At 36.2% G+C, this 13594-nt stretch overlaps 1 protein-coding gene across 4 annotated transcripts in view; it reads left to right on the top strand.

Annotated features, from left to right (window-relative positions):
• SLC1A3 (solute carrier family 1 member 3) overlaps window positions 1–12321 on the top strand; it is a 60581-nt gene extending 48260 nt beyond the window's left edge. For 2 of the 4 annotated variants that reach the window (XM_062512596.1, XM_062512594.1), the window contains 5 exons: window positions 4529–4824; window positions 6897–7130; window positions 9062–9256; window positions 10638–10772; window positions 12117–12321. In XM_062512596.1, coding sequence (XP_062368580.1) covers window positions 4529–4824; window positions 6897–7130; window positions 9062–9256; window positions 10638–10772; window positions 12117–12321 — 1065 coding nt within the window. The remainder of the gene's footprint in view (window positions 1–4528; window positions 4825–6896; window positions 7131–9061; window positions 9257–10637; window positions 10773–12116) is intronic. The other 2 variants (XM_062512597.1, XM_062512595.1) reach the window with 2 other exon arrangements.
• The last annotated feature ends 1273 nt before the right edge of the window (window positions 12322–13594 follow it).

Here is a 13594-nt window from a genome sequence, read left to right as displayed (position 1 = left end):
ATCTTTCAGCTCTGGCGACTATCTCTTTATTTCTCTTTCTTTCCTAAATTATAAAACGGTGTCTAGCCTAGGGCTAAGCAGAAGTGTCAAGTCTGCTTGTTAAGCAGATACTGCTTCTTAGCTGCTTATTCTTCGTGCTGTGTTCTGGAGGTCTGTCAAAGGGTAGAACACAAGGCAAACTTGCAAAATCAAGAGAAACAGAATCAATCTAAAAATTCGGGGAGGGTCATTCTGGCATGAATATGTAGAATTTCATGCCATCTGCAGCTTAAAGAACTTCATCTCATAACTGCATTTCTTCTGAGATACATTTAATTACATATTCTTTCATGAACTTGTCATTATCAAGAGAATTGTGTTAATCACACATCCAGAAATTAATATTATCTGTGGTGTCTATTGCTCATGATAATTTAGGCTAGTAAAGATATAATATGACTTGCGTCATCACATCTTACACAGAAAATTTAGAATGTCTTCACACATACCCATAAGGAAAGCAAAGGAAAAAAAAGAAGATGGAACATCTCTGTCTTCTTTAAATTTTTTAAGATTGCATTTAAGCAAATTTCTTGCTTTTAAAATCATTATTCACTAAATGCTGCATTGTCATATAGACTTAGCATAGACAGTACTAATGACTATCTCAGAGTAAATTATGAGAGTGAATTACGAATTTTCAGAACAGTCACCATTGCAATTACCTCTCTTGCAAGTTAAACCACTGGGATGTGCTGCTGCCAGGTTATAATGTTGCTTCTTCAGAAGTCCTTCAATATAGCCAAGTCAAATGACTGGTTATCTTGTATCATTAATTAAATCAAAATAATAAACAAAATGTAAACAACTGATTCATTGCATTATTCAATACAAAACCTACATTGTGGATTTCATAATGAGCTAAGTTAATTAAAATTAATTTTCCAGTTGTTCATTACCACCATGTCTTGTAAAAAGTCCAGATATGCATTATTTCTCTGCATTTCACTTGCAGATGTGATTGTTCATAGAAAGCTGTTCAAATTAATACATTCAAATAACATTTATCTTGCACCTCCATTGTTTTCTGTACATGGACTTAAGGAAAAAGTACAAGCATTTTGCAACTAAAACCTTACCAGGCAAAAATACCTCTTCCTGGAGGTGTAACAAAATTACATCCTCTGAAATTATAGGACTTCACTGATGTTACCTGGCCCATCACATATTATCAGTGTATGGCCCTCTTGTCTCTCTTCTTGTAAGCCCACAATGAGTGGTTTTATTTTCCTAATTTCTATTTCTGAATGTTGCATAGGAACATGAATCAACAGAATCACAGTGTAAAATTAAACTGCCAGTTTGAGCTACATTAAAAGCTGATAACTCTGATTGCTACTGAGATAGAAATCTGCTGAAAATAGGGATGTCATGAAAGCTTAAAAAATTATCTCTTACCACCAGTTACTCTGCAGAGCAGTAATAGTTAACCCTGCTATTAACTAATTTATTTCAAAACAACTTCTAACATTTTGAAGGTGGTCTTTCATCCAGTCATTTCCTATAAGCAGTTGGCTTTTTCACCATTGCAGACACAGAAAATATGTTTTGTGGAGTTCAAGCAATCTTGGGTTTTGCCTTTAATGTAATTTGAAAAAGCAACGTAAGTAAAAGTACAGAACTCAACTGACACCCGACACTATTTTCCTCAGTGGATATATCCATTCTGTTGCCTGTTTCTGGTTTCCCTTGATTTCTATTGCTTCACCAGGAAACTTCTCATGACTTTTGATAGATAACTTTGGGCATAAGACAGACCCACAAAAGGCATACCCACAGGGATCTCAGTCAGTTATAATGAAAGAAAGATCAGTTCAAGTAAATATTCCAGTGCAAATAAAGTTGCTCTGGTTTCTGTTGCTTAGATTAACATTTTGACTCTCACTCTATGCTGTTTCTACCCTGGAAGGGGCCCCAGAAAGACTATTCTCCCTAGTAATATTTTTGAATGTTTAAGTCTGATGAATAAATTAATCAAACTGATAAGCTCTACATCTCTGTGGGCCAGTCTAGTAGCTGAAATAGAAAAGGACTTTGCTGGGTTCCTAAAATCTATATTATACCCCTAAAGACACTTAAGTAATGAATTAAAAACATGTTTCTGCTGCAACTGAATTCCAGAATGAGCACAAAATGAAGGCATAGTCTAATTACCACCTAAAACTCTATCTGACACAGGTTTTTGAAGGTAAGAATCTTTGATTTTCAGTCCCCCACCACAATTTTGTAGCTGCATGGGCAACTCTGACCTAATCTGACATAAAGGGGATGGTTCTCAGACAAATAAAGATCATGCTGCCTCTGATGGAAAAGTGATTTATGACTTAGCTCCTGGCCTGTTCCAACAGGCAAGCAGCACACATCCAACCCTGTCCAGCAGTTTTATCACACTTTGGAGCTAGTCAGGTAGGAATGAGAGAAGAACCTGAGGGTAATGGAGGAGATTAGGAACCAAGTAAGCTATGATATGCTAGGAAAAGTGGGAAGCAAATAGGAAACATCAAAAAGAAATTAGTCTTTAATTCACAACCTCATTGTTTTGGAACTCATTAAACAGCTTGCTTTTTTACTTTCATCTAATCTGTGTCCCTGCAAATGCAACATAGATACATCCTTCAGACTTTTGCAATAAGGAATTTGCATCTAAGGTTTCTTCCTATTGAAAAACAGCAATAAAAATATAAATGTAACACAATTACCACACCTGGAGACAAGAAAAGGGAAAAAGATAGGGGAAAATATAGAGAAAAAAATAAGGAAAATGATAGAGAAAGGGAAAAAGGAAAAGGAAAAAGATAAAAAGGAAAAGGAAAAAGATAAAAAGAAAAAGAAAGAAAAAGAAAAAAAGAAAAAGAAAAAGAAAAAGAAAAAGAAAAAGAAAAAGAAAAAGAAAAAGAAAAAGAAAAAGAAAAAGAAAAAGAAAAAGAAAAAGAAAAAATTGTTTGATGTGAGAACACTTTAATAAGTACTTATGTTACTTCTCCATTTACACTTTAATACCACTCTGTTACCTATATACAACTCCATCCCTTCTTCCCTGGTTGTGCAGTTCCAGTCTCTGTATTCTTCCCGCTCTGACATTTCAACAGTCAGTGACAGCTGATTCACTTCCCCAGACTACCCCAGAAATAGTGACATTCTTTTCTTGGTGAGATTTCTGCCACTTTAAAAAGTAGAATTGTTTCACTGAGAGACCAAAAAAGGATGTGAGTGGGTGTGGCAGTGGAACTTGGCTTTTTTATGTCAACCAACTGCTCATACAGCTCTCTGCTGACTTCTGTACACATCAACTCTGCAAAGATTTTAGCAAACTGCATTCAAAACTCAAGAATATCTGACCTTCATGAATCTTGGTTCTGCTACATATTATTCAGAAACCTTCTATAAATATCCAGTAAACAGGTTTTATCTGACATTCTGAGAAACAGAGCTTTTAGAGGGATATCTCAAATACATGGAAGGAGTGCAAAAAGTAACACCAGATCAGGCTGGTGCTGATGATACTCAGATTTTCTGACTTGGTCATAATTGCTTCATTTCCCTCAAGTACTTCCGAAGTGTTCAAAAGGTCTCCAGATATCAGTAAGGATACTAAAACTTTTCCCAGTAGCTCCAAAAGAATAAAAATCCAAAACTGCTGAATAATCTCAACACCAGCATTCTACTGCTTTAATGGATTAATTAGCATCCTGACAAACATGAGAATGATTATACTAGTGACATTTAGTATGATTTGTGTTCAATAGAATTTAACCAAGACAGAGCTGCATGGCTTTTGAACCCAGATAGAGATATTCAGGGTGTAAATTTCTCTTTGGAAAAAAATTAGGGGGTGAAAGACTGGTTTTCAAAGCAGACATTTAAGACCACATTGAGATTGAAAAATTTATTTTTTAATAATGCTATAAAGGAACCATTCCTTTTTATAAAGGATCCATTTAAAGTATTCTTGCCTTAATTAAGATATGTGGTGACTTGTACTGCAGAATAAACTAATGGCTTTGCCATAACAAAAGAAAAAAGAGGTATGTTATTTTTAAGTTAGCTTCAGTCTTATTTTTTAAGTACAAAAAGGTGAAGAAATAAAGTCCAGAGCACAAGAAAATATTTTCTCACTAGCCAAGAAAAGGCCATAAACATTTGGAATTTTGTTGTTGCAAAAAATAGCAATTTTTGTAAAATGCAAACTAAGAATCAATAGTTTTCTTATGGAATATAGGAAAATGACAAATTTGCATCTTTGACTTCAGCCTATTTATGAGAAAATTATTTCTAGAAGCTGAAGCTCAAGATTTAGCTTTTGAAATTACTATGGATTTTTATTGCTTTCAGGAAAACCAAGTTTTCATCATGGTACATTTTACCTAGAAATATTAAGCAAAAAATTCAAATGTCCTACAATAGTAAATAATAATTTAATTTGTGATTTTAGCCTTCATTTGCTATGATTCACCGAATTTCTCCTTTTCTTTTATTTTTGTTTCAACAGTTCAAAACCAACTATGAAAAGAGAAAGTTTAAAGTAGCCATTCCATCCAATGACACATCCACAGTGACTTCCATAATAAGCAACGTGTCAGAAGCTATGGAAGCTCTCACCCGAATGAAAGAGGAAATAGTTCCTGTTCCTGGTTCTGTGAATGGAGTGAATGCCCTTGGATTGGTGGTGTTCTCAATAAGCTTTGGCCTGGTGATTGGGAGCATGAGGGAGCAGGGTCAGGCACTGAAAGATTTCTTTGATAGTCTTAATGAGGCTATCATGAGATTGGTAGCTCTAATCATGTGGTAAGTGCCTCTTTGATAAATTCCTTTTTAAGCTACTAACAATATTTTTGCATCATAGTCAGGCACTCAGAATCAAGAATCTGTTTGGCAGAAAGTCAGACAATGAGATTGTATCTACCTTGGAACCTTTTTCATGAGTGAACTCAAAAGCTGTAACTCTCTGTGACAATAATCTGTCCAAACATGCAAATTCTTTCAATGGGTTTCACATTTGACATGAGAAAAATTGGAGTCTATGGCAGAAGTTGTTACCCTTATACAGAGCCATTCTACATCTTCATAAAAATAGCAAAAACAGCACTAAGCTGTTGAAGTTTCCTTACATCCTAATTTAAATTCATTAAAGGAAACCGACAAACCTCCCCCATAATCTTATTTCTACACAGCAAGACCTTGTTATCATAATTTTCCAACACAACTGGTTCCTGTAGTTGTGGGATTTGTATGTATGTCCTTGCATTGTAGCTGCACTGCTCACACATACACATAATTTTCCTGCTTTCTTTATTGTGTTCATCAGGTAAATAAAATAAATACCTTTTCCTTCAAGGTATGAAATATTTTCAAAAATTAAGCCTTGTTATTTTCCAGGTAGAAGGTTAACTATTATAAGAAATTATATCTTGTTCCCTTCTTTAATTTTGACTACAGGAAAAAACTAAATCAACTCCAAGAGTCCATCCAGGAGCACATACTGCCATCCTAGATACAAACCCAAAAATACGTATATCTGCTCCAATAACTAAAATATTTTCTCCTTCGCAAGCACATTTAAAACGTTAAGCAGAGGATTCAGATAAACTTTAATATGGACTTGATGGTATAAAGGGCAGTTAAGATATAGTGGATGGATTCTGTGAGAAGACAAGTGGACATTTGCAGGAGAAGGGCTTATCTAAACTACTGCTGCAGCAGAATTATGTTCGACTTTTATGTTCAGCACCAGCTCTTTCTTCACCTCTAGCTGTGCTTCATGATAGCCAAAAGCAGTTCATGTCTCCTGTGCTGCTGTTCCACAGCAGCAAACCTTTGTCATACAGGTTTCTTCATGCTGATGAATATATTTATCTAGTGTCCCATTGGATGAAATGAAACACAGCCAGAAGTGATGCCTGGAAAATAGAACAGACCTTCCCAAAGCCATTAGAGTGAATATTGAAGCAAATCTTTACTTGAAACTTTTCAGGCGCAAAATATGACCAAAATCACATGTGGCGTATTAATGCTACAATTCTTATATGGTTAGTCTATTATTATACTTATCATACACTGTCCAGTTAAAAGGTTAGTTGGTTAGGTAATAATTCCTGGGATCCTGGCCCACTGGAAGCAGTGCAGAGGTTTCTTTTGCCCCTTTTCTTTTGTTTCTTTTGATATATTTTTGATATATCCAGTCCAGATGCTGGCTAGAAAACAGAATATCCTTGTAGTTGGTACTCTTCTTGGCATAAAACTAAACAATATTTAGGAATGCAGTTACAAGCTATTGTAGGGAATGAAGGGAACATGTAATGTAGGGAAGAAAGATAGGAAAAATACTAGAAGCTATAGCCAAAGCTACAAAGCTACAAATATGTGAAAAATATAAAAAGCTAAAAATCTTAGGCATCAGAAGCAGCTTGAAATCTTCAGAAGTTATCAGACTTCTGTGTAGGTTTCTTCCCCAGCAACATGGGAAACAGTACTGGGATAGAACTTGGCAGAGTGTACATATACGTCAGTTTAGCATTCATTCACACAGGCAGAATTGTAACAGGATTGGCTAAACTAGCATTTAAATTACACTTTAATTCCAAGGAGAATTCATTTCCCTGCCTATCCAAAAGGCATGCTAAACGTCCTGAAACTCTTACCAGATGTTGAATCCACTGAATCCCACCAAAAACATTAAGTGCTGTGATTCAATCCATCTTGAATTGTTAAGAGTTGAAAAGTTAAATTTTTGAACTGCTCCTGAATAGGAGCATGCTAGCAGTGAAGTTCTGCATTTCGGTGTACAAACACAAACAGGATTGATGGGGGACTGAATCTCTGCTTTGTTTTGTGATGCTATTTTGATTTCTTATTTGCAGGTATGCTCCACTTGGAATTCTCTTCTTGATTGCTGGGAAAATTGTTGAGATGGAAGATATGGGTGTGATTGGTGGTCAGCTTGCCATGTACACTGTAACAGTTATCATCGGTTTGCTAATTCATGCTGTCATTGTCCTACCTCTTCTCTACTTCGTCATCACTCGTAAGAATCCATGGGTATTTATTGGAGGCTTAATCCAGGCATTAGTCACAGCTTTGGGAACATCTTCCAGGTATAACACAGTATTTTGAAGCCATAAATTTTTTAGTATTATTGGTTTAAGAAACAATTTTGCTTAATATTTGTTCAACTCCATATTTACCTTGGCACTGTTCTGCTGCTCTCCAATACTGATTTGAAGTCTGTTTTCTATAAGAAACCCTGATCTGAGATTACATTAATCTGTTTGGTGACACAGACTGTATGGCCAGAACCCTTGTTAGTTTGGTTAGTCTTGGTGTTTGCTATTCTAAGTAGTTTGTGATGGTTTGATAATGAAGGATAGAGCTGGCAAAGAATATGCATTGCAAAATGGAGCAGCTAAGAGAAAAATCCTGAGAGGATTCATACTGGCAGCTGATATTTTGTGCCCAAAGTCCTGATAGCCAGTTATGGATACAGAACCTACAACAGAAGACACTTTTGCTCTTTGCAGGTGGTCATACTTATGTCATGTGAATTAAAAAAAACCTGTTTGCATGTATGAAGAAGGAAACATTACAATAAAGTGTACATTTCTATACCATTTGACCTTTCATAAAACAGCTGCCATTTTAATATATTTTAAAAATATGTCCTAAAGACAGGGGGTTTCAGTCAGATATTGTGTAATGCTAAATTCGAGTTCTTGGTGTTTGAGATTATTTTGAAGTAAAAACCTAGCCTGATGCAAGACAGCATACTGTACTGCACGTGGATTTAAAAACCGTTTAAAATTCAACTGTAAGATGACTGTCAGCAAAGGTATTTTTTAACACAATTTTCCACAACCCCTCTTTATTTTTGGTCAGTATTTTATCAATATTGATAGAGTTTTCAAAGACAAGAAAAGCTGTTAAATATTTAGCAATGAAGGTTTCACTGGGATCAAGTAACCTGAATTGCTGTGTCTTGGAAAACCTCTTTACTTTGGAGTGATCAGATGTAGAAATACAGGCCTGACCTGGACAGGGTTCACTTTCTTCACAGCAGCTCATGTAGTGCCATGTTTTAGTTTTTTGGCCAAAACAAAAATGACCACATGCTGACACATTAGGTGTTGTCAAGTATTTGCACAGCATCAAGGGCTTCTCTGAGTCTCACTCTGCCCCCACAGTGAGGTGAGGGGTTGACAGTGGGTTGGGAGGGCACATGGCCAGGCAGAGGAACCAAAGTAAGTAAAGAGATATTCCATGCCACATACATCATGCTGGGCAACAAAAGGGGAAGAAGGACTTTAGGAAGGCTGGACTTACTCCAGAACTTGCTGGCCACTGGCCCATCTGTGGGAACGGTGCCTAAATATCACCTGTGTTGTTGTGTTTTCTTCTGCTCTTCTTTTAAACTTCTCCCACATTTATTAAACATTTTTTTCTCAACCCCTCCATTTTTTTGTTCTTACTGCTCCTTTCAGTTTTGCCGGTCCCTTTGAGGTGTAGAGGCAAGTGAGTGGTTGTGTGGTGCTCAGCTCAGCTACCAATGTTAGCCCATAGGTGGGAAAATAATGCAACCATTAATCAAAATGCCCTTTGCAGGGGAGTCCACAAAAAAAGCCTTTATACTGAAGGTTTGAATAGTCCAGTTGGTATACTTTCAATAAAACAATGCTATTGGGATGATTCAATCACAGCTCCACGACTTCAGACTGGAAAATGGGAATTTTAAATAGTTTCCTGTGCCTGGCAGAAGAGCCTCGTGACAAAACACTGAACTCAGACACTTTTAGACTAGGGATTATACAGAGAATCTCAGTAACTGACAGTTGGAAAAAGTTTCCAGGATCATTTAGGAGAACCTTCACCATTAAAAATGCTTAAATTCAGCATTTGGTTAAAGAAACCAAAACTATTCCGGTAGATCACATAAAAACTAAGACAGGATAGTCTCTCTTGTCATTGGAAATTGACACTCTTTCCCTCTTTGCAGAATTTATATCATATATTATCTTTTTTCTTCTTGTTTCAGTTCTGCAACACTACCTGTTACATTTAAGTGTCTAGAAGAAATCAATGGAGTGGACAAACGAGTTACAAGATTTGTACTCCCAGTTGGTGCTACAATTAATATGGATGGAACTGCTTTGTATGAGGCTTTGGCTGCAATTTTCATTGCACAGGTCAACAACTTTGATCTGAACTTTGGACAGATTATCACAATCAGGTATGGAAAAGACAGTCACCTACATTTAATAAAAGTACCTTTGTGATGACCCCTTCCTGGTTTACGTGGAATAAAACAAAAGCACCTAGAACCATTAAAAAAGAATTGCTACAGTATCAGATTATCATCTTCTTAATATACATCTTCTTCACACAAAAGGATATAATTCTCATTTAGATAAACTTTTAACAAAACTGTAATGTGACACACATATTACTGCACTTAATAAAGACAAGGACAAGATTTAATTAGTTTCAATTTTTTCTTTCTCAAGAACTCATGCAGCTGTTGGGACCTACAGATTTATAATGAGTACCAGGTAGTTTATACTGCATGTAAAAAGCTGAAGCATAAAGTCATCACAATGTTGTGGCTAGAAGAGGTAGTGTTTTCCTTGTTTCAGGATACAATCAGGGCTAGCTGTGTAAGGAGGACTAATATAATTTTATTACATCAGCTGACAAAAGCAGTGCACACAGGTTATATTTTCACAATCGTTCTTATTTGAAATACAACAGCAAACAATCCACTAGTTAACATTCAATGATAACTGATCTGCTTTAATTTCATTACGTTTATCACAGTTAAAGGAAAAAGGTTGATGGGAAGAAGAAAGGAATGTCAGCAAGGGGATAGGTGGGCACTGTGAAACAAAGACACATATATATCACACAGGAACACTGAAAGTTCAGATTTAGTGCTCCATAAAATCCACCAGTTTATTTCAATATACATTAGCCTAAGGCAAAACTCTTCCTTCACCTTCTGAGGCAATTGTTTCACATTCATACTAGAGCTGCTCCCTGGAAAACCACCTGAGAAAACAAATTCTCCCTAAACCAGGTGTGAACAAGCATATTTCTACAAAGTCTCTAGACTGTATGACTCAGGGTTTCTGGCAGCTTTCTGTTTTCTGATGGCAGAACACCAACTGCTGGAGGACAGAGACTTCACCTGGCACAGAACTGTAGTGAGGTGGACAGAGAGCAAAAGTTCTTGTGTTAGACCTGCCAGGACAGAACTATCTTCTCAGCTTTTCTTTTAACATGTTTGAGCTTGTGGAGAGAGTTTTTTCAATGGGTGGGGACACGTAACTAGGATTTTTTTTCTGACCTTTGGCATCAAGTATGGAATTTATCACCTAACAAAATCATGTTTCAAGGTTTCTGGATAGAGGTTTAGTGAGACACTTTAGATCAAGGGTCAGAGTCCCCTGCAGCTATAGGGTGTTTAGATAAGGGACTAGGCTCATCTTTTTATTTACTGCTGAGCAAATGCCTTCTTGCTTTATATCTGGTTTTAAAGTTTGACAAATAAGGAGAGTTTTTATTGCAGTTTAATTACAGAAATCAGTCAATTGCTCTTCCTTCTCTTTGCACAGCATCACTGCTACAGCTGCCAGTATTGGGGCTGCAGGCATTCCTCAGGCTGGGCTGGTCACCATGGTCATTGTGCTCACATCAGTAGGTTTGCCTACAGACGATATCACTCTTATCATTGCAGTGGACTGGTTCTTGTAAGTATTTTTATCTTGTAAGTATTTTTATTGTTAAAGGCTTAGACCATATTTAGAAGAGAAATAGCCAGGGACATTGTGGCTATACTACAGTGTTTTGCTCTGGAAGGCAGTTGGAAACAAGGGTTAAAAAGAATCATTATTTCTTGCTAGTAAGGTATTTTCTTAGATCAGATGGTGAGGGGTGTTGCTTAATTAGGGTGTTTTTCATGCAAAAGATTTATACAGAAACCTTCATTGTTAAGATACTATGGAAATTCAGATACACTGTAATTAAATAAGCAAAGAATTGTTTTAGTATTTTTTTTTGTAGGATGACAATGAAAATTTTTCAGTCAATCAGACTCTGAACTGGATCAGATCCAATCAATTCATTGTAGCCTTGCTGACTATCTAATCTAGGAAACGTTCATCTGTCTACCCCATGAACACAGAAATGAAAAATAATTTTGTAATTGCCACCACAGAATATTCCTCCTTATTTTTTCCATTCATGTATCTGTAGAAGATAACAGACACCATATAGATATATATATACACACATGTATGTACATATACATGTATGTATGTATGTGTATAGATATATATAGAGAGATATATAGATATATAGATATATAGATATATAGATATGCACACACATATATATATATGTATATTCCCCTAGGTCCAGGATATAAATGAGAGGAAGATTTTTTCCAACCTCTATTTCACCTAACACCTATTACTTAGCTTTTCTGGGGGCCTTTACTCTTCAATCTTCTCAAGTGATCCCTGAAAGAAGTTGCCTGTGTTGTTATCAGAGCATAACATCTTCAAATGGTTATTTAACCACTTGATGTAGGTGGATGCTTACCTACTGACACTGCCAGTCATTCCTTGTCAAGCTGCCTTCTGCATCTGCAGGGCAAAGCCCTCTGAGAGGGAAGAACTTTCATAGTTTGAGTCATTCCTTCACAATTCTACCCTAAATTACACATTGCCATGAGACAAACAAACCTAGCAAGGTAAATTCTTGCTGTCTTACATATTCAGAGAATATAAACCCAAACTCCTGATACCAAGGAATATCAAAATGCCTCCAAGAAGCCATATACTCCCTTTGCCATCCCCATCACATGACCGTTTCTTGCTGTGAAGTTGCTAAGGGTATTAACACGTTTCGTGACTCCATATCGCACTATATTTGTTAATTTCTGTAGAAGAAATCATGACATTAACAGTTCAGATAATCAAATGTAAATAAAGCAGGTGACTCATCTAGCAGATATTTTAGGGCCATTTTAGTAGCTAGTCTGCTTACTTCCCTGAGCAAGGGATGAAAGTAACTAATTACTTTTCCCCTAGGGATCGTCTCCGTACCACTACCAACGTCTTGGGAGACTCCATTGGAGCAGGAATTGTTGAACATTTATCACGGCACGAGCTGAAGAACAGGGATGCTGAGATGGGTAATTCTGTGATAGAGGAGAATGAAATGAAGAAACCATACCAACTGATCTCACAAGAAAATGAGAATGAGAAACCAATAGATAGTGAAACCAAGATGTAGGCTAGAGAAAGAGTGAGTTCAACACTACAAGTGTGGTAATACACACTTTTTTCCAGTGATTTATATCTTGAATTCACCATCTTCATCTATTCCTTGATTTCTCCCTTTATGCTCGCACTGGAAAGAATTAATGAAAATATATTCCAAACTAGCAGCGATCATGGTATATGTTGGCTTCCCACTTAAAAAAAAAATTAACAGGCAACAACACTGGTCCTGCTAGACATATGCTAACTGGGGATAAAAAGAGATTGTGTATATGTTACTCAGTCCTGTGAATCTTTTTTTTTTTTTATGAACTGGAAAAGTAAAAACAGATAACAGAGCCTGAAAATGGTTTTATTTTTTTAAATACCTGTTGCGAAATTCCTAACATCTATAAGTACACAATCAACACTTCTAACTTGATAGCTGCATCCAGCTAAGTAAATTAACAGGACTTTTGCTATTTTATCTGAATTTTTTTCTCTAGTGTTATATTATTGTTCAAATACTAGCAGGACAATAAAAAGCAGGAGATTAATTGAGGGGATAAAAAGGGGGAAGATATATAAATAAAGAAAAGAATATACCCCCAAATCAGCACTTTTACCAGCTGAGATGAAATATTTCTGAGAAAGTTATTTTATCTAGACAGTTTTTCAAAGTAGATTCAGCTGATCTTTATAAAAATTCATCCTAGTTGGCTCCCACTGACTCACAAACATTTACATATGTATGTATGTATGTATGTATGTATATGTATATGTATTTGCATACATATGTATGTACTTCCAATCTGGATTTGCTCCCTTAATTTCAACATCACAATACAGGTAAACAAACTGTGAATGTGTTTGTAGGAAAAAAGCCCTGGCCTGGGACAGAAAATGTGTCCTCATCTCTGTTTGGTTAAAAAAATTTACACGCTCTGGATGCACTAATGTGCTACTTAATAAGCAATTATAAGATGGCAATGCCAGCCTTCTACAGAAGGTGCAGAGGGTGAGATGTTCAGATCCTAAATGGGTTGCATTCTGAATCTGAATCCCTGCTAGCAGCAGAGGTTTTCTGATTGGAAACCTCCCAAATTCTTGATCCACAAATAAATTATAGAGGCATGAACTGGATTAACAATTTGCTGTCTGGAGAAGGCTCCCTATCTTAATGTGAAATTTTTAATGCTTAGAGTTTACCAGTAGCACCTGAAAAAGAAGATAAAAGCCTTTAGAAAATAAAATTAATGGGTGCATTTGTATTTTTATAGCAAAAGACATGCAAATTGAAAAATAGT

The sequence above is a fragment of the Cinclus cinclus genome, chromosome Z, assembly GCF_963662255.1.
Source record: "Cinclus cinclus chromosome Z, bCinCin1.1, whole genome shotgun sequence".
In the NCBI taxonomy this organism is placed as follows: Eukaryota; Metazoa; Chordata; class Aves; order Passeriformes; family Cinclidae; genus Cinclus; species Cinclus cinclus.
Note: the sequence above shows the minus strand (reverse complement) of the source record. Positions and strands in the feature narration are given on the sequence as shown.